We start from the raw sequence: 16,867 nt of genomic DNA, 5'->3' as shown, positions 1-16,867 counted from the left end.
CTTCCATCTATGGCACTTTGATAGCAACTTAATAAGCATGTAGAGTTCACACCACAGGGCATACTTTTTTTGCAAAAGAAATGAAAACAAAGTCATGTACTTTGCAGTGCCCTTGGAGTCAATAGAAGAGACGTAAGCACATACTGAAAGCTGCCAATCAGAACAAACTGATTCAAACGTGCTTAGCTTTGGCTAGATTAAGACTGTAATGTTTTGTAATCTATTGTACAATTTCAATTTTGTAAAAAGAAACATCAGCTTTTGCAGCAATACTCATGATTAAACTATAATTAACGGAAAGTGAATTTGGATTTTTTCTTCCATTTTATTTTGACAACAGACTTTGCAGAACCAAAAAGAAAAAGAAAATATGTGAAGCTGTCTAAAGACATTGTTTATGCTATGTTTTATACTGAAGGCTTGCAAAACATCACACAGCCAAACATATATTCCAAATTCCCCCCAAATATTCCTGGCAAGGTGATTTGTAATGCACTCATTTCAAATGTTGACATTTTGGTCTTTCATAACTTAATATAAGGACACTTTGATTACTTTTTAAAATCTTCATCAGTGCCCTTGATTAAAAAAAAATTCCCATGCACCACACTTGTCTTTATATACAATACTTGCTTGTATCTGTGTGAAAAATTGCCCACCAATATCTGCCAAACATATGTGACACAGGAGGTTCTGATAGTGCCTATCACCTGTTTAAGGGAGGGAGGGTTTCAGTTCTCTTCTCCCAATAAGTTATATGAGATCTGGGATTCTGAACACCACATATTCAGCCTCAGGTGCTACATGCAGAGGATTGTTTTCCTCTTATGAGGTGAACAGCCTCCAAGGCATGCAGAACCCAACTGAGTAAAGAGGAAAATATGAGGAAGTTGTGTATAGACAGGCGACAAGTGTTAACAGTTGAACTTCTTTCAATGTTTACCAATGCAATATTCATACATTCAGGGGTGTTTTAAACTCAAATTCATAAATGAAAATAAAAAGCATGTTAACTTTTTACTACATTTTTAATTTTGAGATATTAAAAAGCTGCAAGAGAGACAAATTTCAAGTGCTTTTTATGGCCACTGCTAAACACCTGTGTTCAGGCTGCTAACAATGAAAGTGTATAACATCTTCTTGTCTCTTTTGAAATGCATACAGAAAAAAGACAAGACTGAGGAGAACGTATCAAGGCAGGGAAACACAAGCACAGTGGAAATGAATATAGGAAATATTCATAAATTTCATAAGTAAATGCAAATCCAGTACAAGGCAGAAGTTTTACTGGCCTCAAACTGGCATCAAAGTATTGCTGGCATCAAAGTATTGCTGGCCTAAAACAAAGTCCTGAAAAGCAGTACATAATACTTAATTTTATAATTAAAATGAATATTCTTAGAAAGGGGTACTCAAAACTTTTGCTTTGGATAAACAGGATACTTTATTCTGCTTTCCCCCCTGCTTTTAGTCTAGTACAATCAAAACTGTACAAGTCTTTCAAATCAGATTTTGTCAGTGTCTGATATAACCTTACAAACTACAGACCTTTCATTATGCTCAACTTTGTCTATACCTCAACCCCTGTTTTTGCTCAATATCTAGCCTTTGGCCCTATCGAAGGGATTACCTTACTTTGGTTTTTACCAATATAGCTATCATTAAAACGGGTGGTCTGTTACAAAGATATTTGAGTTAATTCCATATGTTTTGATATCTGCATTTATAATATTCGTGTGTTTTTTTTTAAAAATCTCCAAAATCCTTACATCACCAAAGGCCAAAAAAGAATGGCATTTTTCACCTTGCCAGTATAAATATGAGTCACAGCCTCAGTTAGTTTAACTGGAAATCTGTCAGTGTGCTTTAAATGTCAGCAACCAGCATCTCTTATTCAGAATAAGCTTTTTTTTCTTCTTCTGTCCGTCCCCTTCCCTGTATTGTTATAGGTTTGGAAAGAAAACAAACACATACATGCACACAGCCCAGTCCTACTCCAGAATTACTCTCATGAGATAGCAAAGTGAATTATATGATATCAAAAACTACTTCAGTTTCAAGCCAATGACTAGCCAACATATTCTGTTATAGAAAACCATAGATACATCTTTCTTATTTATTTATTTATTTATTTATTGTTAGATTAATATACCACCTTGCATTAAAAATAATCCCCATGTTGTTCACAACATATCTAGAAACAGTAACTATCCTAAAAATATAAAGAGACATTATAAAATTTAAGAAGAAACTCTAAAGTTTCCACTGTAATGTTATATTTCAATATGATGGCATACAGGAGCATTTGTTGGATTTAAGCTTATCCTTAATAGATAACACTTGTCAATGTGGAACTATTAGAAAATAAAATACAAATCAGTCTTTTAGTGTGCTCTTGGAACAACTGTGCTGACCTAGATCTGAGAATTAATTTCAAAACAGTTGAGTGGAAAAACACAAAAATGCTACACTTTCCTGCCATCCAAGTACTACAGACCTGAAAAGTTAGCCAAGCATTGCTGAAACTGACTTGGCAATAAATAGAGAGGAAATAATAAACCTGAAGTAGGGATCTTTGTATTTTAGCTCATATTTGTCTCTCCTAGGCAAGCTGGTATTAAGGTTCACTTCTCATGTACAGAGAAAACAATTTTTGTGAATAATAATGATAAAACCTTATGGAATGCAGCAACAACCAAAAAAATGTATTCTCGGATGACTGCATTGGGGCCAAGTCAATATTAGTCCCACTTCACCCACGCACAGCATAGTCTAAAAATGCTGTCAGCCTGATAAGAATGTCCTGATATACTTTGTTAAATCAGATTCTTAAGTTAAACAGTTCTTGCTGAATTTCTAGAAGAACAAGATTTTTGTTGTGTTTTTTAAATAGTTCCCCTGTGACAGCATTTAGGCTTCTAGATGAACTAGTTAGTTACTTTAAAGCAGCACCATAAGCAAGCACAAAGTGCTGGTTTGTTGTTGTTTTCCCTTTTAAGTAATGTGTCCGGTTACACTTGATATGCAGAAAGATACATGCCATCAACAGTAGTATTAATGTAGTATTATTATTGAGGTAATAATGTGTGAAGTGCTGTACTGCAACACTTCCTGTACAGAAAACAAGGCTCTGACTTAAACACAGAGCAACCAGCTGAGGAAGCAAAAGTTTTCTGGCACCTTAATGTCAACAGATTTATTGTGGCATAAGCTTTCATAGACTAGACCGTTATCTCCATCTGATGCATCTAATGAAGCAAATGCCAGTCCACCAAAACTTTTGCCACAATGTCTGTTAATTTTCAAAATGCCACAAGATGCTTTTATTAGATGCAACTTTAGATGCAACAGAACATCCTCTTCATTTACATGAATTTCTGGTGAATTACACCAATTTGTATGTTTTTACTTTACTTAGTGCTTGCTTACAGTGTTGCTTTAGCCGAAAGTCTGTGACAAGGGAACTATTTCTTTTAAAAATCTGGTACTAGAAATGCAGCAAGAACTGTTTAACTTAAGAATCTGCTTTAACCAAGTATATCAGGACACCTGATATATACACACGTTTATGTGGAAGTGAGCTTCTACATGTCAATCAGTAAATAGATTAGACAATCCAATTAAGTCAGTCTCAGGGAAAATAAGGGAAATTACATCCCAGTTAAGTCAGCTCGGGGTACAGGTAGCCACCAAATCCATCCTCCAGCCTTAAATTCACAAATCCTGAGCAACATAGCAGGTAAGGTCTTCTGCTGCAGCCTCTTTCCGAACCTGTCTCCTTCCGTCAGATTCAACTCTGTGTTGCATCGTGCCTAAATCGCATCTTCCCATGTCAATCCGTCGAATTTGGGCCCCAGCTTGAAACTCACCCGAAAGCGCTCCCGCGGCCCGTGGGCAACTTCAGCAAACTGACCTCGGGAGCTCTATTCGAAGGTCCGCCGGACCGCCCATTGCGGCGCGCTGCCCTTCCCTCAGGTGTAGCAGGAGAGAGATGCAACCAAGGCGCGTGGAGCTGCCTCGAGGCCATCCCTTCCCAACCCTGAACTAGAAAATCCACCAGCCCCCAAAGACCGGCACTCCCCGCAGCCCTAACCAGTTGCTGCGAATACGCAAGGCTGAGCTTCTGCAGACTCCCAAAGCAGCGCGCGCGCGCACACTCCATACTCTTTCACACGTATTCATGCACACAGCAACCCATTCACACAAGCTTGCCTCTGCATTTTAGGGAGGAGAGCTGCTGGGCTCTTGTGGCACATGACTTGTCCCCTTTGCTAAGCAGGCTCTGGCCTGGTTTGCATTTGAATGGGAGACTACATGTGTGAGCACTGTCAGATATTTCCCCTTAAGGGATGGGGCCGCTCTGGGAAGAGCACCTGCTGCATGCTTGCATGCTGAAGGTTCCAAGTTCCCTCCCTGGCATATCCAAGATAGGGCTGAGACTCCTGCCTGCAACTTTGGCGATGCCTGCCAGACTGTGTAGGCAATACTGGGCTAGATGGATCAGTGGTCTGACTCGCTATAAGGCAGCTCGCTCTGTTCCTAAGCCGCCTCCACTTTATAAGGCACAGGATCTGGCCACGCATTCTCCATGTGCTTATGAACTTCACGCGTTTGTCTTTCACTACAGCCTCTTCTTCAGTCAATCTTCTTAACTGACCCACTAAGCAGCGTGAGGCGGCTCGCCACAAGTGGCTCCTTTTGAGTTATCAACTGAAAGACAACAAACTGTCAGTAATTATTTTCCTGGCGGTGGTTGAACCGCAAGGGGACGAGGTTGCATTCGGGTTTTCTGCCCCAGGCGGCGCTAAGATGCCTTGCGCCATCTCTGCTTATACTTTGACGAGCGACAAGGGAAACTCACCCACTTTGTGAAACACACGCATCGACTAGTCACCTTTTCAACGTGTCAGACACCGAACCTTTTCTGTTTCTGGATCGGAGCATCTGGGAGCCTCAAATTATGCATGCATATCTGCTGTTTTGCACATGTGCACGCACACTGTGGCAAACATTTTAACTCCGGTTGTGTCTCACAACTCCAGTCATTGGACACACTCAGGTGAAAGGGGTGTGAATGTAAGGGGGGCTGTGGCTGTCAGACAAAGTGCGTGTGACTGTGCGAGAGCGAGGAGGGATGGCTGGGTGAAAAGTTGCAGAAGTCCCTAAAATATGGATACTCTCATTAGCGTTTTTATCAACAGTTAGATAGCCACACACACGGGTTCACACATGCATATGCATCACACGGCGACTGTAGCCTCATGGGGTGACTTGCATATTTCCAAGGAGCCACCGCAAATCAACTACCACAGGCAGAACTTGCATATAACGTCCTCGCAAAGACAATGCTGATCAAGGCAGACAGTTCCTCCAAACAGCTGAGGCCCTGGATAAGCAAGTGATGTGTACATGCACGTGTGAACAGTTTAGCGACGTTCTAAAGAGATTCGCGGGGTCCCACGCCCTGTCCGAGCAACCGTTCCAGCGCACTCCGTTCACCCGGACCCCTAATGCAAGTTTTCTTTCGACCTACCCTCCAAAGGAAACACCACACACACACACACACACTCCTTGCTGCGGCTGCTTCCACCTCGAGTATTAGACGTGTTCCGCCTCCTGTCCACCCTCCTCCGTCTCACCTGTTGGCTCTGCGTGAACGGCGGCACCGTCAAAGGACAAGGAGTCGTGGGACAGGCTGCCGCTGCCACGGCGCTGGGCAACGTCAACTGCGGCGGGCGGCACGTCGCCTGCGGCTGGTGCCTCACCACGTCCGAGCAGCTCATGGCAGCAGCGGGACGTGCTACTGCCCCTGCCCGGAGTCGTGTCTTCCAGCCGCCGCCGCTGTTCCTGGGTTCTGAGCTGCCTTCTTCCAGCCGAGCGCAGCGGCGGAGACTTGGGCTGCAGAGCCGAGTGACGGGGGCGCCTTCATCTCCAGGAGTCGCGGGGAGCCGCTCTAGCGCTTATATAGAAGCCTGGCACCAGCGGCAAAGCGGATTGCATAGGGCGGAGGAGGCACCGTAGCCCCGGGGAGGCAATGAGGGGCAGCGCGCCTCCGCCGCACTGATTACCATACGCACAATGAGGGGCCGCTGCGCTCTGCCAATGGCCAGCGCCCAGAGCACCAGAGAGCAGGGTCCCAACTTTGGAAACCCCGCCCTGCTGCCTTTGGATTGGAGCAAAGTTTGAGTCGGGCTGAAGAGGGTTGGAAGAGGATTGGCACAAAAAGAAGGCGTGTCGGGGGAGAGCGGACTCCGCCCTTCTGTGAAGGCTGCTTGAACTGCCTCAGTGCAGTTGGCCGCCTCGCACTGGACGGCAGTGGCATCTGGAGGACAAGTGAGGCTTATTGGACGGGGGACGACAACCAGGGAAGGAGGAGGGTTGAATATGTGAAACAAAACAATCTCTTGGATAAGACCAGCTTTATTAATGGCTTGTTCAGCAATCTGAAGCTCATCATGCTGTAGAATCACTGTAAGGTAGATGTTTGATAGGCTGCCCATCTTCCTAATCATCCTCTCATTCTTTGCTCTCTAGCATAAAGGTAGAGAGTCACAACAGGTACATTTCGCTCTTAGTTTCAGTAAGTGTACTTTCAGTGGCTCTCTGGAATTTTTGCAGTTTAGAAGAAACATAAATTTGAATTTTGAAAAATCCATTTAGAAAAATCCATTATTTCTCAAGCAAAATTGCATTATTTAGATTGGAGGGGAAATATTATCTATCTGGCGTTAAAATGGAAAGCAAATGCCCTAAAAATTTATTTTCAAGAGATATATGCTTTATTCTTAGTTGGGGCAAAATATTTTATCCAGATTTTTAGTAAAAAGGAATAGATTTATATGATTCATTTACATTTTTGGAATTTAACATTTACATCATACAGTATCCTTAGTCATACCCCAATCTAACTAAAGTCACATTGACCTCTTGTATTTTACTGAAAAGTAAGTGTGTTTAAATCTCACTTATTTCAATCCTAGACACACTTACCTAGGAGTCAGTCCCACTGAACTCAGTGGGACTTACTTCTGAATAAACTTGCTTAAATTACAGTTAGTCATTACTTGTGCTCCACTGAAAGCAAAGTTGTATAACTTTGTAAAAAATAAAGTGTCGTTTTGAAGCTCCATTCTGTAGAAAGGGAATTGACTATAGGCCATAACGAAGTTGAATGAGCATATAAACAGGGTACAAGATCAATAACTAAAACCATAAAATAATTTGAAACAAAAATCCAGCCCATACAAACGGGTTGGCTCTTTTGATGTCCCTGCTTCAAAGACCTGAGGGAAACCTGGGGTTTGGGGAGGGGATCACTAATACTGGCAAGATGGAAGGGGAAGGAGACAGCCAGGCCCTTCTATTCTGCCCACTCTCTGGATCCAGTGCTGCGGAACTAGTCTAATTGCAGTCAACTTGTGAGGCTTGATGACTTGCTTGCCTTGTTGTGAGCGCATGGAGACCCTCTTATTTTCATGCCATGGTCTGGGATGCAGTGGCATTCCTGAATGACAGTGGCACAATATGGATTTGTGTACTATGTGCATGAGCAAATGCTAAAGTCCAGGGACAGGTGGCACAAATAGGCTTGTTTCAGTATACACATGTCCTTTGTATAGCTCTCCATACAAAGGATGATTATAGGATCATGCCTATAATTTAAAGCCATTTGTTTAGCCTAGTTCCTCTTCATTTGGACCTCTGTCTTAATTTTGCACCCATCAATCTACTTTTACAGATGAGGGATGTGAATCTGAAAAGTGGTGGCTAGTCCACTACACTGGTTGGGTTCAATAGCTGTGAAGTATTTATATCGCAGAATTGCACTTTGAGTTTCTGCAAGCTATTTGCTTAAAATGATGCATTGTCTCTTGCTGTAACACACAGAATACAAGAGCAATTTCCTTCCTTCCCTGGCTCTTTCTTTATTTCTGTATAATAATGAGGTATTTCCATTTCGTGAAACATTACTTTCAACACTTGTACAATGAATGTACAGTATACACAGTAGAGATCTCTACACAGGTGCAGTTATTAACACATTATGTTGAACACAGGTTATTGTAGCAGTACACTTCCTCTCTGTGCCATGCATTTGAGGGGCCTGTAGTACCCATGTTCACATTTAAAACCAAATGTAAGTAGTCATTTGCGCACAAACATGTATAAGTGTACAGAAATTTGTACACTCTTACAACATAATATCTGTATAGGGTTCTTTAATATCCATTTTTATTTATACAGAAAGTATGTTTGTTTGCTGTTCATGGTAGCTGTTCTTCAGCATCAGCAAACCTTGAACTGAAAAAAAAAGGGTAGATTGTAACTTCCCATAATAAATAAATAGACATGAGAATGAGCAAGATAATGAGCCGGGTCTCACAATCGGTGAGACCTGGTTTGGTGAGCCGAGCAAGGAGAGCGGGCTAAGCCCACTCTCCCCGCAGACGATCCAGGCGGGAGCCCTGGGCAGCCGGATTGGCTGCCTGCACGATTGCCGGCTCTGTAACGGAGCCAGCGGGAGCTGGGGCGAGTGGGGGCCGATCGGCCCCCAGAAGCTCCAGCATGCCCTGTGCGAGCGCAGGGCATGCTGGCAAGATCCCCAGAGCCAGGAGGTGGCTTTTCACCTCCCTTCCAGGGGTTTCCTCATGAGTAGCCATGGTGCGGAGCCGCACCACGGCTACTCACGATTTTTAAAACCAGGTTTGCGGAGCGCTCGTTTTAGGGCAGGGTACCTGCCTAGGAACCACCAGGCTCGCAGCCGAGCTCGGTCGTTCACGCGATGGGGCAAAATCAGGCTAGCCTCCACTAGCCCGATTTCACCCCATCGTGTGAATAGCCTCAATGTTTTCTTCACTGAACTTAGGTAGAAGTTCTATTTTTAAAAAAAAAACAAAAACCCAAACCCACAATATCCTATTTCTAAGGCCTAGCAGATATAAGCATTCTCTCTCTCCCTCCTTTCTTCCCAGGGTTCAGTGAAGAATTTTTTCCCCCCTTCAGCCCTACTACCTGTATGCATGCTTGCAGCCTTTCTTCTCTGTTTAGCAACTGAAGAACTCGGAAACAAGACCCAAAATAAACTTTTACTTTGCAGCCTAATGTAAATTTTGTGAGACAGTAGCATGCTCCTCAAAATGTGATACTTGTGAACTGTTGCATCACCTGTGGCGTGCAATGATTCAAAATACCATCTTCTAAACCAGTGATTCTCAAACTTGGGTCCTCAGGTGTTATTGGACTTCAACTCCCATAAACCCCAACCAAAGGCCACTGAGGCTGGGGATTATGGGAGTTGAAGTCCAATAACACCTGAGGACCCAAGTTTGAGAATCCCTGTTCTAAACCAAAGCTTTTATCCAGTGTTGGACAATTCTCAAAGTGTTGACTTTAATCTTCCATAAAAATATTATTTAAAAGGGCATAAACTGAAGCAGTTAAAGCCCTTTCCAGACTGAAATATGAAGATGTCTCCTTTTCCTAAATATGTCTCTACAATACTTTGTGAAATTATACTAAGATTATATAACATTCCTCAAACTAGTTACTTTGATGGACAGGGAATGCGGGCTATTAGATTCAGAAGCCAAGGGGCTCAGAAAAGGCCCAGGTTTTTCATGTGTGGCATTGGTGATGTTCTGTTCTGTACAAGACAAGAGATCCAGTTTAATAGATATCTATTTGTAGGTTATTTCAATTTTTTTGTATTTATTTTCATTATTAAGTTACAAGTTAAAGCATTTTTAACAAAGTGTAGGATATATATACACACACACACATACATATGTATATATATATGTATATATGTATATGTATATATATAATATTTTATTCCTGTAGAATATCAGGAATACAGCCCATTTTCTCACAAAAGTGTGTTTCTAATTTTTTTTAAGCATTATTATATCTACCATCCATAGTATTTTGAAAGCAAAGAATAGAAGGCAGTTATTAGAAAGGGAGAATAGGTCAAGAATTTTTTTTTTTTTTAAGAAAGAAACCTTTTTGTCAATTGATCTTTTTCATTTAACAACTAATTAGGGATGTGCATGAATTGATTTTTTCAATTCAATTTGTGCCCAAATCGAATCACCCCTGATTTGTTTTGTGTCTGAATTTGTCCCCCCGAGTCACCCCAGATTCTATTTGGATTTGATTCCATTTGATTCAGATTTGGATCGATTCAGACCATTGTAAAGGTCCTAGGGGCATCAAATTTGGGTGGTGGCTAGGGCCCATTGGGTGCCACTTACCACCCAAAGGTCAAGGCAGTGGGGCACTTGGTTGCTATTTAATGATTTTTTTTTATTTTTACTGATTTTGTATATTTCCACCATAGGAAATAATGGGGATTCAAAGTCTCCCTATCCTAACATGGATCCCCAGATATCATTTTTTTTTTAAAAAAAAGCTAAGCTCTAGCCCTTGTAGAAGTCGGGTTATGGAGCAAAATGTGCACTCACAATTTTTCAAGTGTTTGGATTCTTTGGTGTATAATAACCTTTCATCATAATGAATCCCTTGAGGATTCATTGCACACCTTCATTTCTTCTGTTCATTTTGACTGCCACTGGACAGTGCCAACTGTCCAATGCCATGTGTCAATTACACACACACACACAAACTGGGGTACTCAGTTTAATTTTTAGGAATTTTTGAAGTGTTTAGATTCTTTGGTATCTTCATTACACACCTTCATTTCTTCTGTTCATTTCCACTGCTTGGTGAGGAATTAGTGGCATCCCATGTGCCAACTACCTCCCAACCCATAAGCCACTGGGTACTCAGTTTATATTTTGGGAATTTTTGAGGAGTTTAGACTCTTTGATGTGTAATTAATCCTCATAGGGATTCATTATGAGGAAAGGGAATTAGACACCAAGGAGTCTCAACACTTGAACAAAATTCCTAGAATATAAACTGAGTAGTACCCCACTGCCTTGTGGGTGGATGGGAGGTGTGGTTGGTAGAGATGTTTACAGACCTATTCGGAGGCCCCTTTTATAGGACGTGCTCGCACATGCACCCTGCACTTCTGGCCACTTCCTGCTGAAGAAGCAGAAGGGGCGGAAGGGAGGTAAGCTGCCACCCCAATGGATTTTACCTAACTCCAGCACCGGTGGGGGGAGGGGTAAATGTACCCTCCCCCACCCTTAAAGTCCTACCCCCCACCCAGTTCTGTGCACACCTTAGTAGTTGGCACATGGCAGTTGGCAGTTGGCACTGTCCAAATACAGTCAAAATGAATAGAAGAAATAAAGGTGTTTAATGAGTCTTCATAGGGACTCATTGAGGAAAACATTGTTACACACCAAAGAATCCAAACACTTGAAAAATAGTGACCACACATTTTGCTCCATAACTCCACTTCTACAAGGGCTAGAGCTTAGCTTTTTAAAAAATGCTTAGCTGTTTGTTCCTACCTGTGTAATTAATCATTTTCACTGGTAGTAACTGTTCCTCTACTTCCATCCTTTCTTTAGGCTCCCTCAAGGATCTCTCTTTGGTCTGCTGCTATTCTGCCTGGTGACAGACTCAGTCATCTCCCATGCTTGCAGTACCACCTGTCTGCTGACCAACTCAATCTCATTACATCAACATTTTACCCCCTCTGTAGAATCCTGCATTTCCAATGGCCTGTCTGATATTTCTGCTTTGACACTTCATCACCAACCACACCTTCTTGCAAAAAATCTGGCCTTTCCTCTTCAGCCCCCAGTAAAAATAAAAATCAATGTCTAGTCATCTCTCAGCTGAACTACTACAACCCTCTTCTCTCCTTCCAGTCACTAGAGAAGTTGCTGTCTAGTCTGTTGCCAACCACTATGATTACCAAACCCTGCCATGCAGTGGAATAATAGCACAGACACAGATACAGCAGTCTTAGAGGCATGTTGGGGACAGATCCTATAAACCTGTTTTGCATACCATTCTGTTTTGCATACCATGCCTTCCGCACTCCTGTAAGCCTCACCTCTACCTTTATTTAGATCCTGTTCATATATTACAATCCTGTTTTCTCTGAGTTTAGCTCTGTGTTAGGCACATGTTTTGTTCCAGAAGGTCCCAGGTTCAATCCCTGGCATCTTCAGACAGACGTGGTAAAGACAATGCTGGGATGGTTGGATCAGTGGTCTAACTCAGTGCAAAGACAGCAGCCTTATTCACATGTTATGCTCAACACTCATACAATCTGTGCACACCAGTGGTGGCCAGTGCTGCTGAGAATGAAGGGTGATGAGGGGCAGGGCAGGCAGCCACAGAATGGGGCGGGCTGCAGCTGTATCTCTCATTTGTTGTTCCTGCCTCACAAATAACCAGACCTTGTGGCTCTAGTTAAAACTGGGGCAGGGCAAGAAGAGAGAATCTAGCCACTTTAAAGATCTTCCAGAGACACTCTCCTTCACATGCCAACACCTGCTGAGGCTCAGGTGTCCCTGTGGATCAGATGAAGTTGAAAATTTGGCTCATATTTTACTTTATTGTAACTTTTTAAACATTCCACATAGTAAACTTATTTTACCCCTTTTAGAGGGTTTATAGGGAAGATCAATGGATTATTATGTAACTTATCTCCTTACTGAGAAGAATATATGTGTTCTCCTGTGTTGCCAAATTTTATGTCATTGTATAAGATTTGTCAAGTAATGGTGAAGGCTCCCCCTATTAGTTAGGTAAGGATGTATTTCTGATTTGGGTAAACTTCTTTTGTCTAGATGTAACTATGACAATTGACAGACAGATTGTACTGAGTATATTGAGTGCAAATATTGGACTATAGTCGTGTAATCTGGTCAAGTACCACAATAAAGATCTTTTCTTGGTGATTGCCCCTAAACTTGAGAATTCCCTGCCTGGGAAAATCTGCTCTCTCACCTCACTCCTGGTTGTATGCAAGCAGTTGAAAACCACTCTGAAATTGCATACTTTTGGACAGTAAAGAAGGAACTTGTTTTTGGCCTTTTGGCTATATATGACCTTCACTGAGCATTTAGCTTCTTCTGGGTGAGGTGTTTTTGATCTTGCTGCTCTAATTCTGTTTTATTGTTTTACAAGTGTTTTGTGGTGTGCTTAAATATGTTGTAAACTGCCCTGACATCTATCACAAAAGGCAGCATAAATGTAAATGCAAATAAATAAATAATTGTCCCCTGCTAGCTGGGCAAAGAGGTACCTTTTAAAGTGGTGAGTCTCTTTACTGAGCAGGGGGAGAGCAACTGGTCCTATCTACCCCCAGCACAGCATCCCTCCAGTGGCTGTTGCTGGTGTCTGTCGTATGTTTCTTTTTAGATTGTGAGCCCTTTGGGGACAGGGAGCCCAAAGGGCTCACAATCTTATTTATTTATTTATTATTTCTATATGCAAACCGCTTTGGAAACGTTTGTTGAAGAAAAGTGGTATATAAATATTGGTTGTAGCTGTAGTAGTAGTAAATAAATCCCCTCCTGCCATGGTTCTGAATCTGTAGGATGCCCTGTCTGGCTGCTGTTTGCCCCCTGTAACAGCTGTCACTTTCACTAATGGGAGCTTTCTTCATGGTAAATATCAGTCAGATTTCACACCCCTGATGCAAATCAGGACCCTGGATGATGGGGGAATAGGATTAATGTACCTTACCCCTTGCCAGAGACCTGATACATAGGGAGGCTGATTTAGATGCTATTCACTATAGAAAAACTAAACTTCTCAGGACAGCAAATGTCATGTGTAGTTTAACTCTGATAACATCTAAGTAAGGACTTTGTTTCATGCTGAAGCTGTTGCAGGTCAATGCAGCAGGGATGGCAATCATATTATTGCAAGAAGAAGAGATAAGGTATGATTTACTATTATTTTTTCTTAAGAAACATAAGAACATAAAAACAGCCCTGCTGGATCAGGCCCAAGGCCCATCTAGTCCAGCATCCTGTTTCTCACAGTGGCCCACCTGATGCCACTGTGCGAAACAGTGATGATCTTACAGAATATAAAATATATGTGGTCTTGTATGAATTCAGTTTTATATCATATTAAGCATAATTCGAACTATCCCAATCTGATCACGTTTGGGTAAAGTGAGAAAATAACTAGGATTATTTGCTTTTCTCCACATGCACTGTATACTTGTTTTCCAAAACTGCACTTAAAATAAACTCGCTTTTCTTCTTTCCATTAGTCTGCAGTACAGATGGGGAGTGCATTAATGGAGAGATGAGAGGAGCCCTTGAGTTACTTGTAAATGGAACTGATGCAGAGAGCCGGTCAGTAGCAGAAGAGCTTTTGTACATCATGCTAACTTTCTAGTTCTTCCTATTATGTTAAAATCTAGCTTTAGCCATTGAAACAATCAAAATTTAGCATTGGGACTGGTATTCTACCACTAAAGAACCAAGGCCCACCTTTTATCAAACTTGTGATTAATTTGTATGCAGTCTTGGGAGGATTACCAGTTGCCATACCTTGCATTTACCAAAGCTCAGTCCTAGAATAATAAAAACAGAGTGCTTTTGTATATGCATATTTTCTTTGCTATTTTGAGATTGTAGGGCAGGGCTTCCAGATAGGCATATGTGGTGGCACCTTCCTCTTTAAAAGAATTTAACTACTTTCTCTCAAGACTCGTGTATGAAAGCCAAGCTAGATGAGACGAGATCTCCTGAAATATATACAGGTGGCCCTCTTTATTCATGGGGGTTCCATTCTCACCTATAACTTCGAGTATGGAAACACAAATAAAGAAAACCTCCCCTATGGGAATCTAGGGTTCCTTACCCCGTCCCCCAAAGGCCAAAAAAGTGGAAAGGGGTAGAAATATGCACAGCACCTTGCTCTCCAAGGCCACAGCAATGCCCCTGAAAACCCCCAAATTGGCCAAACGTGTGGCAAATATTTGCCCCCCCCAAAAAAAATTTTTTTAAAAGAAAGAGCCTCAGAATGGCTCCATGCTGTAAAATGGTGGCTGAAAGTGACACTGGAAGTCATTCCCGGGTCATTTCTGGCCACTCAGCAACCACATATAGGAATTTTTTTGCCTATTTTTGTACTGTAAACAAAGAAACCAGGTCTCTAAGACCTGTCTGTAGATATGCAAAACTGGGGGTGCTGGGACCATGGATAACAAGGGTCACCATATATATATATATATATATATATATATATATATATATATATATATATATAAAAGCAGTCACAGAATGCCCTAACTTGGATCAGGGCCATAGTGTGGAAGAGGGAAGTTAATAATTTCTTCTTTGCCAGTTTCCCAATCTAATTTCCACTGCTGTTTGCTACTTTAGGAAAAACATACTGGTATCTTGTCTACTTTGGCCCTGTGTTAGCACAGATAAAGGTATTCTGTACGTGGGAAAGATACATTGGCCAAAGTGGGGTGGGAGAATGAATGCTAAAGTATGAGAGGCCTTGCCTGAGAGGTCACATCACAATTTATTTCCACTTCCTCTGCACTGGAAAATGAGCAAACCAGTAATGTGAAAGCAAAATGTGCTGAATTAGGGTTGCAACCCTTCAGGACTGGCCTGTAGTCTCCAGGAATCTGCATCAATGTCCAAGGGATAATTGAAAGCAATTCTGGAGATTTTAATGATTTGATATTAGGAAAAATATGGGGGTGGGGAAACCAGGGGGCGGAATAGGGGGGGGGGAAGTCTCCAGGAATAGTTTGAGTCGGAACTGGCAATTTGATCTTGAACAGGCACACCAACGTTCGTTCCATTCTTTCAGTCTTCAATGGGAAATGGTGCGTTGCATTTTGTTTTGCAGTATAGTCTTTCTATCTTAGAATCAGCTTGGAAACCGGTGTGAAGATTATGGTGTGTTTGATTAATACATTCATTGATCCAGGCCAAATTTGAATGGTGCTTTAGTTACTTGTATTCCAGTCCCAGAGTAGAGATGGGGCTAACAAACAGCCAGCAGCAAGAGCACTGAAGGCAGACTGCACTTGATTCTCTGCAAATAATATCTGTCTCATTAAATTGTGAATATTCCTGATTCAATTCCACTATCTTGTCCTTGCATTCCAGAACCCTTTCCGCTGGATTCTACAAAGATCAGGCTGTTGTTTGAACTTGAAACATAGGATGTTCCTTAAAAGCAAGGTCCAAATTTCATTCTGATAAATGCTCAATGGACTTACTGCATTATACCTGTAAACAGTTTTACAAGTATAATGTCAAATGACTGAATTAAAGCATAAACCACACTTTGCTCATTCAGGACTTTTCCTTTCCTGGAAATCACCATAAATTTCTGCCCCTACCCCCAAGAAATATTTCCTGTAATACTGGTACTTCTATGAAGCAGGCTACAAATTACATACAAATACACTTCACAAATCTCAGCTTTTTAAAGAGGTAAAAAGTAGCCTCATAAATGCAAATAATTGAGGTGGAGCGCGGGTGCGGGGGGAGTGGTGGAAATTAACCATTTACCACTGATCATTTTTCAACTCAAAATTGTCCTTCCCAACTGCTTCCTCTGAGGTCTTATAGACTGGCCATAGCTAGACTGACTGTACATTTGATTTCAAACCCAGGTTTCCTTCTGCAAAATGTATGAAATTGATTGAAATGGGACAGAGAAAGGAGTTACAAGAATGAGGGATAGAGGAGGAGAGAGGATGGAGAAAAGCCTCATTTAGGGCCCAGGAATAAGACAGGCTATGTTCTCTTGTTGGGAAAGGCAGGAATAAGAGAGGTTTTGTACTTGGTGGGAATGGTGGGTGGGAGAGGTAAGGGAGGCCTTAGAGGCCTAGGGACCGTGGGTTAGGGAGGTGAGAAAGCAGTCTAAATATTGCATATTGATTTGTATTAATCAGCCAAATTGTTGGCTTCCAGCAAAAATTATATGTACAGTTGCTACATTAGTA

The 16,867-nt window shown here is 41.8% G+C and overlaps 1 protein-coding gene and 1 long non-coding RNA gene across 3 annotated transcripts in view; one reads left to right on the top strand and one right to left on the bottom strand.

Moving 5' to 3' along the window:
• VGLL3 (vestigial like family member 3) overlaps nt 1–6,169 on the bottom strand; it is a 40,912-nt gene extending 34,743 nt beyond the window's left edge. The window contains exon 1 of one of the 2 annotated variants that reach the window (XM_053312952.1): nt 5,640–6,169. In XM_053312952.1, the coding sequence (XP_053168927.1) occupies nt 5,640–5,783 (144 nt within the window). In that variant the 5' untranslated portion in view covers nt 5,784–6,169. Of the gene's footprint in view, nt 1–3,869; nt 3,961–5,639 lie in introns of those variants that run through there. The other variant, XM_053312953.1, reaches the window with a different exon arrangement.
• On the top strand, nt 6,063–16,335 carry LOC128352388 (uncharacterized). The gene is made up of 3 exons (XR_008320370.1): nt 6,063–6,476; nt 14,156–14,240; nt 16,023–16,335. It is a non-coding gene; the product is annotated as an uncharacterized LOC128352388 (long non-coding RNA).
• Nucleotides 16,336–16,867: the final 532 nt, after the last annotated feature.

The sequence above is a fragment of the Hemicordylus capensis genome, chromosome 3 (assembly GCF_027244095.1).
Source record: "Hemicordylus capensis ecotype Gifberg chromosome 3, rHemCap1.1.pri, whole genome shotgun sequence".
In the NCBI taxonomy this organism is placed as follows: domain Eukaryota; kingdom Metazoa; phylum Chordata; class Lepidosauria; order Squamata; family Cordylidae; genus Hemicordylus; species Hemicordylus capensis.
The sequence above is the reverse complement of the archived record's forward strand: the minus strand, read 5'-3'. Positions and strand labels throughout refer to the sequence as shown.